General features: G+C 31.4%; 1 protein-coding gene across 2 annotated transcripts; it reads right to left on the reverse strand.

Annotated features, from left to right (window-relative positions):
* Positions 1 to 7,055: 7,055 nt before the first annotated feature.
* On the reverse strand, positions 7,056 to 12,500 carry LOC109178802 (putative chloride channel-like protein CLC-g). Of its 2 annotated transcripts, none has more exons than XM_019328369.1 (7): positions 12,097 to 12,500; positions 11,120 to 11,320; positions 10,694 to 10,871; positions 9,819 to 10,081; positions 8,878 to 9,147; positions 7,652 to 8,780; positions 7,056 to 7,524 (listed from the first exon to the last, which is right to left on the reverse strand). In XM_019328369.1, exons 1-7 carry the CDS (start codon positions 12,279 to 12,281, stop codon positions 7,390 to 7,392), a joined length of 2,361 nt encoding a protein of 786 aa, XP_019183914.1. In that variant the 5' UTR covers positions 12,282 to 12,500; the 3' UTR covers positions 7,056 to 7,389. The 2 variants fall into 2 exon arrangements, with proteins under 2 accessions (XP_019183914.1, XP_019183915.1); XM_019328370.1 differs by having other exon boundaries at positions 7,648 to 8,780.
* Between the last annotated feature and the right edge of the window lie 1,248 nt (positions 12,501 to 13,748).

Genomic DNA, 13,748 nt, shown 5'->3' on the forward strand with positions numbered 1-13,748 from the left:
TGTTTGGTAAATTAGCTGTTAGCTGATAGCTGTTTGGTATAATTTCTTTTCTCAAAAAGCTAATTGAAAAAGTTGCTTAGAGTAGCTTTTTCAATTTTAGCCTTTTGGAGTTGCAAAAAACTAATTAACCAAACATTTATATTAATATTTTAACTAACTCAAACAATTAATAGCGATAAAATAAGCCAAAATTGACTTATAGGCCAATTTTTTACCAAACAGGGCCAATATCGGTTTGAATGATAATACACAGCCACCATCACAATCCTAATAGATCAATCATGACTAGGTAATACTACTTGTGAATATAAATAATGTAAGAAGTATTTTGAATTGTAAAGTAGTATTTTAATTAAGATTGAAAATTAGCTTTTTGGAGGTGGATATTAGAACTGAACCATTATATGTAACTAAATTTGCTATTGCAATATATAATTCTTTTGGTGATGTTGTATTGTTGTGAAATTTGTACTTGTGTTCAAATTGCTATTGCACATGGATAATTTGTATTAGATTTACGAAGTAGTGAAATAATTTTTTTACTTAATTATTTTCGACCACCGGTGGTCGGAAAAGACCACTTATTAAAAAGACTGCATTTACTTATTTCCAACCAGTGTATATTATTTGAGTCAAAATTTTGACTACCAGTGTTCGGAAAATCTGACTCAGCTAATCTTTTCTGCTTCCAGTTTTCTTACCACTGATTGTCGGAAAACTACGCACACTAACTTTTCCACCTATGAAGAATTTTTCCGACCACATTATTAAAGTGGACGCTATTTCCGACAACTTTATTTAGTTGTCGAAAAAACCGATGAAGTTTTTGCGGATCCTCATATTGGTCGGAACAAGGATTTCTTACCAAATTTTAGCAATTTTCGACCACTTTCTTCGGAAAAACGATGATTCTTACAGTGAATGCAACTTTTAAAATTTATTATGTATATATTTTAGCATAAAAAATTAAAATTTATGTATTTCGCTAATTTAATTTTATTAACTTTTTGTTGTTCATTGTTTATTATTCGAATTAGATACGCATAAAATGTGACGGGATAGAGTATATATACATTTTACGTGAAAAAAGTGTATACATAATGTTAAATATGAAAATGTGCTAGGTTCCAGTAAATGTCAATGACATAGTAAGACTGTTAATAAATGCCAATCTAGATATTATTGCATTAACATTATTAGTTATCTGACTAAACTATCCTCTCTAGACCATTAGATAACCATTCATTTAACACCACATTTGTGTGCTATCCTCTCTAGACCATTAGATAACCAATCATGTAACATCATATAAATTTATCTAAATATGTACATAATTATAGACTATATTAATCATACAAAAATTTAATTTTAATTTTGTATATCATGAAAATATGAAAAATCCAACTATATTATTGTATTGTACATTTTTTTTTTTACATTTTAAAATTTTTTTTATTTAAAATAATGATAACGTAACCATGCATTGCACAGATAAAATACTAGTTCATGTAACACAAAAGAGTTTTAAAATTCTTTTATGATTTGGATGGGAAAAAAAAAAAAAAACTAATCAATTGTGTGATGCTTTAACATCAACGATTACTTGGATGTGGTTAGTCATCATCACCAATATAAAACAACTGATATATATTGAAGCGAAATTTAAATTTATGACTTGATAGCTCATTTAATATATTATATCATTTGTGCAAAATAAAAAAATAAAAAAAATCTCTATCACTCTATCAGTCTCGAGCAAATAAATAATTGGGATAATGAACAAATATACTGATAATGGCTCATTGCTCAAGGGTGTCGTATTGGTGTAAAATGGTTCTATGTATTATACACGTATTAATAAAATAATATTTTTCCTTATAAATAAATATTTACACAATACGGAGTATAATTGTATAGTAATTAGTAACACAATCAAAGGTGTATAACTACTCTTATAAGGGTCTGTTTAGAAATCTAAAAAATGATTTTTGGAAATTATTTTTTGGGTTTTCAGTGTTTGGTAAAGCCTGAAAAATCGAAGTCAACAGAAATCATTTTTCGATCAAAGGGAAAACAGTTCTGTTTTTGGAGAAAATGACTTTCGCCAAAATTTTGCTGAAGTCATTTCCCACATACTACAGCTACATCGACGAACACAACTTTGTTTGTTTTCATATATCGACGAGCACAACCTTGGTTTGGTTTCCCGCGAAAACATGCAACAGCAATACAGAAACCAAAGGTTTTTTATTTTTTTTAATAAATAATATTATTTTTAATATTATTATAACTATTTTTATATTTTAAATAAAACAATTAAAATGTTTATTTATACAATTCTACTTAGGGGTGTGCAAGCTTCGGATAATTTTCGGTTAACCGACCGAACCGACAAAGTTCGGTTAACCGTTTTCGAACCGAACTTTTTCGGTTCGGTTAATGGTTAAAAGAATTTTAAAACTTCGGTTAACGGTTAATTCGGTTCGAAAGGTCGGTTAACCGAATTAACCGAACGGTTAACCAAAGTTTTTAATATATATAAAAATAATAATATAAATATAAATACTAATTTGAAGTTAGGGATCTTTGGAGTTTATAATTCATGTTTTTTATATTTTGTTATGAATTTATTATGATATGTATTTTATTTTAATTGAATTTATTATGTTAGGTGTTATTTTTAGAATTTCAAATTTTAACGTTAAAAAGTTCGGTTAATCGGTTAACCGACCGATTAATTCGGTGAATTCGGTAGAGCAAACTTCGGTTCGGTTAACGGTTAAAGAAAAAAAAACTTCGACTAATTTGGTTCGGTTAACCGTAACCGAACGGTTAACCGATTGAACACCCTAATTCTACTGATTTTCCTGAAAATGAACTAAACACATTAAGATAATTTTTAAGAATGCAATCAAATACTGAAAAGAAAAATATTTTCTAGAAAATAACTTATTTTTTAAAATATATTTTCTAAAATATACTTTTCAAAAATCATTTTTGGTTTCCTAACACAGCCTAAATGACAAAAATAATACTTTTTGAAAGGATTTGTAATAGATATGTATTTTTGGTCGGTGCGGCCATGTGAACATCACGTTCGTGCAAGGTGACTCCTTTCCAGGTGTACATTATAATTTTTGTTGGCATAACTAATGAGGCAGAAAGGTTGTAAGTTAAACATATTTTTTTCATTAAAAAGATACTGCTGATGATTTAATTAAAAGTATGTTAATAATAATTGAACTCGTGACCATTTAAGTAAGATGTTTTTGTCACTTAGTTACCCCTCTCGAATCATTTTTATCCTATTTTTAGTTTGAGATTATTTTTATGTTGATTTCTTTGATTATTGGTCATTTTCTTAGATTTATTTTTTGTTTGACATATTTGTTACATTTAATCTAATATAAAAACTTTATGTATCAATCCATGTTATGCAATGATTTTTGTTTGTTTTTTTTTTTTTTTTTTTTTTTTTTTTTTTTTTTTTTTTTTTGGTTATAATCAATAGGGGCGGATTTAGGATTTTTTTTTTTTTTTTTTTGAGTAGAGACGAAATTAAAACAATTTAAAAGACGGTAAAAAATATTTATGACAAACTACGAAACACTATTAATTAAATAAAATAATTTTAATACAAAATATCAAAACAGAATGCCCATTACAAATTACTAAATAGTATTTCTTACGTTTTCAATTAACCTTCAAGTAGAAATATGAAAATTTGATATCAATTACTCCATACAAATTAACCTTCATTATAAATCTCAAGATTTTATATGAATCACAAACTAATACGTACATATTATAATTTTAGCAAATGCACAATTCATAATTCACAATTCGACTGTAAATCAATTATGAATAAACCTCACAAAGTGATTCACAATTTATATATAATTCAATTACACAATTAATCAATTATATATGAATAAATCTTAAAAATTAATGTTACATATATATCGAGGGTATGAAGTTTGTAACTGTGTTTTATGATTTTGACATTTAAAAATGCATATCATTTAGCAGTTATCACATGTGTGCTCTTATTCTTATTATCTCAAATCCTTGTAACCCACTATTCATCAATAATCATTTTGATAAAAAATAATAATAACATGAGAGACATAAAATTGAAGGCAGACATTATTTGTCAAGAAAAGTAAAGAAGAAGGACCAATGGAATATCATTAGGGATGTAGCTAATGGCACATAACTGGGTTTTAATTTTAAGTTAAAAACAAGAACAAGTATACTAAGTATAAAACTAGGTAAAAAGTAAATAAAATATTATGTCAACTACTATGTAATGTAATGACACATATGTTATTATTCTAAATTGGTGGTCATACAGGATTGAACTCCGGTGGTGAGTATAGATCTGGACAAATTAAAATTCCATTTACATTGATGACTAAATAAAAATGATAATGCACCATTATAATTACCATATATAATGTATGTAGAGTCGTAGAGACAATAAATAATTAACTTTTTTTAATGATTTTGCACCATTATTTGTCTTTATAGCTTTGTATATTATATATAACTCAAAATTTTTAATTATTATTTTCTTTTTTTTTTCAATATAAATAGAAATGTTACAATAATAATTAATTATTTCATTATAATATGAATTCTGTGACTTAGTTTGTGGTTATTATTATCCCGAATCATGCGTACAAAGACTAGTTATATATACTATAATATAATCTTTGATATCATGCAATAGTATTTTCTACACTATTTTGATTTAAAGAAAACAAAAACTCAATTTCCTTGACATCTAATTGTTTAATTAATTACCTCTTCTTATCATTTTGCACTTTGCAGGTGCACCAAGAATAAATAAATAAATTGGATTTAAAAAAAAAAAAAACGTAGTATGACATTAATATTGTTATGTTAGTGTGTGATTATGATTTGTCTTAGCTTGCCTCTTATTAGGATTAGTTATAAGTTGTTTTGGACCAAAGAGCAATTAAGAAATGAATGATAGAGGGAACAACTCCGATCCATTCGTGGATGTCCAAGTACCCCCAACACAACTCCATCTCAACCATTGATTTTGGTTTTTTTTTTTTTTTTTTTTTTTTGGTTATTTACAAATTAAGATGTCAAATCTAAGGTTTAAAATTAGAAGAGTTTGAATTGACTAATTAAAAGTCGGTCAAAATCAATTCATGAGAGAGACAAAGAACATCTATGTTATATAATTCAAACTCTTTAAAGAAGTTGAAATATATATATATATATATACACACACTAGTGTAAACCCATATCCCTTTCGAATGTGAAACAAAAGCTACTAAAAAGTCTTCACAACTCCATTGTTCCAACTCAAATAGGTAAACTTTAAAAATCAAATTCATATATATTCACCAATTTTTCATTTTGAACGTATAATATATTAAATTAAACTTCTTATTTAGAAACTCTCCACTGATAAATTATATAATACAATGACATTTTAAATGTCAATTTTAACTATTTCTTTTAACATGAACTTAAAGAAAACATAGTTATCACACTTTAATTGCCTTGTGTATACGAAACTATAAACTCGAAAGCCTCATTGTTCTTAAATACTGGTCTACCATTGTCTAGCTAGACTGAGGTTGGGGACAATGAATGGGATGTAGATAGGGGCCAAGTGGTGTTGAAGAGAGTTGGAAAACAAATATCAAGAGATCGAAAAAGATGGTGCATGTATACTATAAAATAGGTTTTGTTTTTTTAATAGTATAGAATACTAAAAAATGAAAAAAAAATGTTTACTTATCATTTCTCTAAATTAGAAAATGAAGAATATTTCTCTATTTTTTTTTTAATAATTTGGAGAACCACGCTTAGAAAATCACATTTTGTAACGACGAAAATAACTTAAGTAATTGTAATTTATTTATTAACATTATTATACTTTTTATTTTTATTAATGTTTGCTACTAATAAAATCGGGCAAGGGTTCAGAGGATGATTGGAGAGCTAGAAATAGGGTTACAAATTTGACTAAGGAGCGAAGGCTAGGAGTAGATCGATTTGGCTAAGGAGCAAAGATTAGTAGCAGTATAAAATATTTGACTAAAGAGTAAAGGTTGATGGACCTAGAAGCAAAGATTAAGAAATGAGACCGGAGAACGCACCATAGAGACCAAGAGCAAACTGACAGGGCCAGGAATTTTAAACCCAATAAAAAAAATATTAATTCAAACTAATAAACTTGATAAGGCTAGTTCGAAAACAAATGAGCTGATGGTCATCTACCTAACCGTCCCACCAACTTAAGAGGAGTCGTTATTATAAGTTGTGTAGGGAGTAAACGCAACAGATACTATTCCGTTCGTCCAATTTCGTTACAGTTTTTTTTTAATACTTATGTTTATGTGTATTATATTAAGAGTTTGTGTATATGTATTATGTTAGATTATGTGTATTATGTTAGGAGTTCATGTATATTCTATTATATAATTCTGTACATCTGAAACAATGAATTTTTTTATTTTTTTTTAAAGTTAATGGCAAAAACAAGAAACGACGTTGTAGTAGAAACGGAAAATGGCATTGTTTTGGCCATTGTGCACGATATAATTTGCCCCTTAAGGGACTGAAAACCCTCTAAATCATTGAATCCTAAAATAGAATATGTAAGTCAAACCATTAAAAATTGCAATGTCCACTACTCTACTCCTCTATGTCTTTACTTTATTGCTTTTATTACTTGATTGAATGATATTAATTGCTCAATATTTACATATTGTTCCATCAAAGTTAATAGAACTCAAAACAAAGAAAAATATCATTCCTTGGAAATTAAAACACAAATTTTAAATTTTCAATAACACACCATCATCTTAAAATATTTCAATGTTTCTATACTCACTACATTTTAGAATTTCAAAAACATTATTCACCTGTTTTCGAAAAAAAAAAACATTATTAACCACTTATAAAGACTAATGTGATTTATAAGAATTTTACTAGTAAAAATAATACTTCTATCACAATTGAGTAAAAAAAATTTACTAGTAAAAAAGAGACCAAAATTGACATAATTCTTGAAAATTTGGGGACTCAAAGGGTAGCCCCAGAAAGCTAGAACCAAAATTCACAATAACACAACAGTTACCAGTCTAAACACTCTTCACCAAAGATTAAAGAAAGTGGAAAGGAATTGTTCTAACCTGTGCTTTATTGTCTGTATTAGGCACTTGTTTCCTACTTTCCTACCTACAATTTATGGCTCACTCCCAGAAGCTTGAATGCAGTAAGATTTTTTTTTTTTTTTTTTTTTTTTTTTTTTTGGTTTCTGGATAATATCATAAACTTGTATAGCTAAAACCAACTCTCAAAGTGACAAAACTATGAAACAATCTCGTTAACCTTCCTTTGTTAGAACAGCTTATTCCAGCGAGGCATCTGGAATCTCAACCTTTTCCACCTGCTTAGTGCCATGGATGGATGAAGATTCAGCACATGTTCTGGCATGAAGTCGTGCCTTGTCATGATACCCACTACTGGTAATCTCTGGAAATAAGCAAAACGATAGTGTAAACGCATACTTGATGAAGACTAAAATGTTTCTCGCATAAAACATTAACAACATAGAAAAGAACAGCTCAGGGCCTCGGGGGTGGCAGGGTAAAGTACTTACACCGGGAATCTGTGGAACCACCAGCAAGTGCCTTAAACCAAGTTGCCTGAAGAGTGTGCGAGCCTTTGATAAGGACATCGTCTCAAGAACAGTATATGGTGAAGCATTGGTAAAATGATGCAGATCTATATACATTTCCATTTCTTCATCTGTCAATATAATGTCTTCAATTCTGTCTCCATGGCCCAAACCCTTCTTTGCAAAATCATCTGGAGAGAACTCATCAACGGCAAACTCGCTAATACACACAGGATCATGCAAAAAGGCTTTCTGCTTTAACAATGTAATAAGATGGGCACGAAGGATCAAACCAGACAAAATTGGGGATTCAGATAGTGGAAGCTCATCCAGCACAGGAAACCCATTATGCCCTGTGGTTCTTAGGACATGAACTATATTACTGACCTTCTCAATGCCATGGAAAAATTGAAGTGGCCCTGTGACCACATCACTGACAGTAAGTTGCCTCATATATGGCTCTGCATGAGCTTCTAGATATGGAAAACCCTTTGCTTGCACTAACAGGTCGTAAATATTTCCATTAAATGAATCTGCCACTGTTTTAGATACAAGAAGAACTAGCATTATGAGTGGTAGTAATAATAGGTTATTGGTCAGTTCAAGGATAATTATACATAAAGAAACAGTTGCCCTCATAGATCCTCCAAGAAGAGAAGCAGAACCTAGAACTGCAAAGAGACCATGGTTTAGATTTGACCGTCCACTAACTATCATCCCAACAAATCTTCCATAAGCCGCACCTGTTACAATCACAGGTACAAAAAGACCCGTAGGAGCTACAATTCCGTAACTAAAGATACTGAGGAAGAAGCAGGTGACAAAGAAAATTAGCATTGATAAGAGATGGAATTCAGAATCTGTGTTCTTGCTGAAAAGGTTTTTAATTGCATCATCATTTGTGTTGAAAAATAGGCTTGCAAGATCATTGTAGTGACCAGGAGGACATTGAAACTTTTTATAGTTGCCAGACCGGCCAATTGTGGGGCAAGGCTCTGATGTATCTGAAGGACAAGGACGGCATGTTGCAAGCCATGGCAATCCGAATAGAAGACAAGATGTGATAATGGACATGGAGCAAGCAAGAAGAATTCTGTAAGCAATTCCTTTCCTGGAAAGCACAAATAGAAAGGGAAATATATTTTTTAATCTACTTGTGATTGCTTTGACTTTAAAAAGAATCAAAACACTACAATGTGGGATCATACTCATTGATCCTGTTGTATGTGCGCAGAACCTTATTAAGTATAAGATTATACAGACTGCCCAATATGCCTCCAACAATTGCCAAAACAAGAACAGGAGGCACGTCCACAAGGTGATATGGAATATTTGCTGATGTGACATCAAACATTATGAGACCCCCCTTACCAAACAGTCCACATTGACCTCTCATGCATACATCAATCAGAGCCCGAAGCACAATTGCACAAACAGCTGTTGTAAAAAATGCTCGCCATAAAAGAGCACTTCTCCACCTATAGAATAAAATTCAAGAATGAGTAAGATAAAGTAAGAATATGTGAATAAGATAAACTAAAGCAAGCTAAAGACACCAACTTTACCATAGTTCTAACAGAAACAAATTTAGTAGCACTTACAAGTTTGTTTTCATTAACTCACTACAAAAAAGACATCCAGTTACAGCAGTTTGCTCTAAAGCGTTGATAGGCACTTTTTGCACTTTTCCATGTCCAACTCCAACTGACCACATAAATCAAATTCCCCTATTTCAACTACAAAGTATTCTTCACAGCGCAACACCACAAAAACTAGAAAATCAAATTGTATTTAAGTGCCACATCACATTCTTAACATTGCATTTACAATTCAATACATATTTACCCATACAATGAAAATGACTTGACATATGAAGGATTCCTTTTTAATAAATGATGATGTGGAAGAGAAGTTCAGAAGTTACTTCCAAGATGCAATCCCTAGCATAAAGAAAAGATCTAAAAGAAGTCAAAATCCAAATAAAAGATAATAACATGGAAAAAAATAATACTACTGGATAATTGGATATCAGATAAGCCAAAATAAAATTTAAAAAAAAAAAAACAAAAAAAAACAAACAAACAAACAAACAAACAAACAAACATGTCATGCCTACTAATGAAAAAAGCAGGCATAATAGAAGTAATACCAAGATGCCATTTCTTCAAGAGCAAACAACACACCACCAACCGGTGCACGAAAAGCAGCAGCAATTCCAGCAGCTGATCCACATGTTACAAGATCTCTCCTGTCTCTGTCATTTTTAAAAAATTGAAGCCATTTCCAAGTTAATCTGTATTTCTTTGACCCACCCTGACCCATTATAGCAGCAATGCATGCACCTGTATGAACCATGGGACCCGCCTTTCCAATATTAAGAGATGATGATACAGCAGATATGCTACCAACAATCTAGACATTGAAGCAATGGTAAGTGAGATCTCTACACTTGTTTATTTTGGGGAGCGGGGAGGAGAAAAGTGGGATTGCCAGATTGGTGAAAATACAGTGTGCCAATAAAACATAAAGGTTAAAGTAATTCACTTCTCATATATGCAACACTACAATTTATATTACTGAGATGTGAAACTTCATGTTACTCAAAGATATACAGCTGTGTTCAAATTAATCTGAAATCATACACTTATAAGAAGATATTCCCTGCACAATAAAGACAAGTGCAAAAGGTGCATCTTCAAATTAATCTGAGACCATATACAAGAAGATATTCTCTGCACAATAAAGACTAAAAGAGTGCAAAAGGAGCATCTTTTAATTACTAGCAAAAGCATTGAGGCAACTAAGAAGCTCTGCTGCTGGCCAAGTAACATACACAGAGTAAAGTCACAGCACCATACTCAACCCCGGATCAATCTTTTTGCCATTTTAGAAGTGAAATAGTCAAAAATAATCAAGAAACACACACACACACACACAAGTAAGGCATGCTCCACACACACACACAAAAGAGTAAGGCATGAAGAACAACTATGAATTGAGTTACAGCTCTCAAAACTTATTTACCTTGACAAACAATGTTCTTAGAGAAAATATTACTGGGGCATCAACACCATTTAAATATGCCTTAACTTCAGGTATACCCGAGCCAGCAGCTTCTGGTGCGATAAAAGCCGTAATTAAACTTGCAAATAGTGTCAAACCAAAATTGGCAGATGTGAATACAAGAAAAGCTGCCAAGTACCTGTTAGGAAACACTATCCAGTTACTTTGCATAACTATGTGGAAGAAAATGTATATAGATTTAGTTGATATCTCAAACAATCATTGTTAATCAGCATTTGATATTAAATATAAAAGGACTATTAGCCTTACTCAAAATACTCAGGAATCAGCATAATTTGCAGCCCAGGAATTCAGAACGTTAGGCAAATTAACTAAATGAAAATCCTTGATACATACAAACATAAAAAAAGGATGATGAATAAGTACTTTCTAGCGAGCATCATGTTGGAAGTCACAACAAATTTCACGCCAGCAATGTTTTCAACAGCAAGATTGTTGCAGAACCCAACAAGACTGACAAGAAATCCAATGAGAAAACACAGGATCCATTTCATGCACACATACTGGAATATGTCAATCTTCCTTCCACTCCTCCAATCTTGCTTGAACAAGTCATTCTCTACTATCCTTGAGTGAACAAACAATCAGAATTAGGCTCATTTAAATGCACATATGAAAAGATGCAGGAAAATAATAAGCAAAAACCTTTTGTCACACTTCTCAACAATCAAATAGGGGCTGTCTACAAGGGTTCTATTTCTCCACCATCCCATATTTCTATCAGTAATGCTAATTCCTACTAGCATCCCTTTCTATAGAAGAAATAGAGAAACGTGTGATGATACTGCTGTTATGTCTTTAGCTTTTCCAACTCTGCTTCCTATACAGAATCCACGACCAGATACTATAAAGCAGAAGAATACTGTAGCAAATATAGGTCCTCACAATCGAAGAACTCAATGAGGCTCAAATTCACTGGTTCGGAGTAACGAATTGAAACCAAATTTTTTGAAAACTCTCTATTGCCAAGCACAATCAAATAGAAAGGAAAAAAAAAAAAATTTTTGAAACAAATTAGTTCCTACTATTCTAGAAAGATCAAAATATCCAAGATAGGAAAGTCATTCTCTTTCAAATGCAACCCAATGGTCCCAATTTTTGTGTTTTTTTCCCTAAAACATACGGTCTTTTTTTTCTACATGCAGTGTATTAGACAGACACCCCAGACTCAGATGCTTCCGTGCTTTTGATAATTATTACGGAGTAATGGAATATTATTTTTTTAACGAGGACTTCTCACATAGATGATCTCTCGTATCCATGTATCCGTATGTAGGTATGTGCGTGCAAATACTTGCACAAAATATCCAGATTCGTCATTTTGAAGTAGCGAAGAGACGTACTCGTAATCGAGGCTTTCAATCGGGCAGACGTTGGAGCCGACGATGGCGACTTGGGAAGTGCAGTTGGAAGCGGATCGCCGGAGGAGGTTGTTATTGTGGTTGAGCAGGGGCTGAGTGACTGCCTCCATGTCTCCTTCCGCGGCCGGAGTTGGCGGTTCTGCGCCCACGACAACTGTGGGCGGCATGGGAGAGCGTGAAGGTGAAGTAAGGAAATGGCAGTTACTGTGAATCCTCGCCGGTCGCCGACAAGGATTGGGATACAGGAGAAAGTATAAATATGGTCCCAACTACCCAAAGTGAGTAAAAATTTCTTCAAAATATACGAAAGCGATTTCAATTTGTTTATTTATAACAAGGAGAAATCGTCCGTCTATGTCTAAACCTGAAATCGTCCGTCCATGTCTAAACCTCGTGGCTCCCTTCGAGGGAAGATCACACTATTATAGGATCGAACTCATAATGCGATATTGACTCTTTGACCCTAATAAATAGAGAAAATATAGAATAGATAGTATATATTGTAATAGAGTTATATTACTCAAAAAAAATAAAAAATAAAAAAATTAGTCAAATAAATTATTAAACTTTACATATAAAGTCAATTAAGCCCTCTAAATTTAAATATGAAATTAAACACTCTAACTTATTAAAATCGGTCAAATAAGTCTTATTTATCAATAAACAATAGGTTATTGGTAAAATTACAATGATATGCCATGTAGGCCGTTGTTAACCACCGCTAATCACAATTTACCATTGTCGTCGAAAATAAAACAGTCGCCATTCACAATAAATAAATAAAATCAATCATTGGTTGCGTGGAAAAGATTACCGACGGTCGCTTTCGCTCGAGAAGGCAATTGGATTGGTCGCCTTCTCCACTAGAGAAGGCGATTGGACTGGTTGCATTTTTTTTACTGGAGAATACAATCGGCTGGTCGCCTCCCCCATTGAAGGCAACCAAGTCCGGTTGCTTTCTTCTTCAGTGACAAATTACGACTGTTCACCGATCATTGGAATCATTGTCAGAACTCTAATAATCGATTATTTCAGGTGAATAACCAGCTGTTGGGTTTAGGTGTTAAAAATGACAACTTAATTATTTAATTGCATCTTTCTAAAATTTATAATGTTAATTGTTTTCTCCGTAAAATTCAACAACCTATTCAACCATTTTCCCTATTACTTTTAGCGTATATCATTATTATAATATTGGATCATTTTAATAGTTTATCAATGTGAATAATTAATTTATTTATCCAAATGAATTTATTTTGAACTTTGGCTTATCTTGTTAACACACCACCTCTTATGTTCCAAAAAATTCATACGATTGAACTCACAAATGAGCAGAAAATATTTTATTTTCATATTTTATTTACAAATGGTGAATTAAAATAATGACATAAAGTACTCAAATAAAACATGAATATATTTAGATGTGTTATTAATACAGGTAATAAAATGATTTAATTGCTCGAAATATTAAAAACATAAAAGTAAAAGAATATATACTTTTGCCAATTGACAAATTAATAAAATTCAAGCTTTGCAGGAATTAAAAGGAATATATACTTGTGAATTAGGGAGTAGTTTATTTTATTGCTATTTAATAATTATTAGTTCAACATATTTATTCTAACTTACACCTA

Source organism: Ipomoea nil, unplaced genomic scaffold (genome assembly GCF_001879475.1).
Source record: "Ipomoea nil cultivar Tokyo-kokei standard unplaced genomic scaffold, Asagao_1.1 scaffold0869, whole genome shotgun sequence".
Classification (NCBI taxonomy): domain Eukaryota; kingdom Viridiplantae; phylum Streptophyta; class Magnoliopsida; order Solanales; family Convolvulaceae; genus Ipomoea; species Ipomoea nil.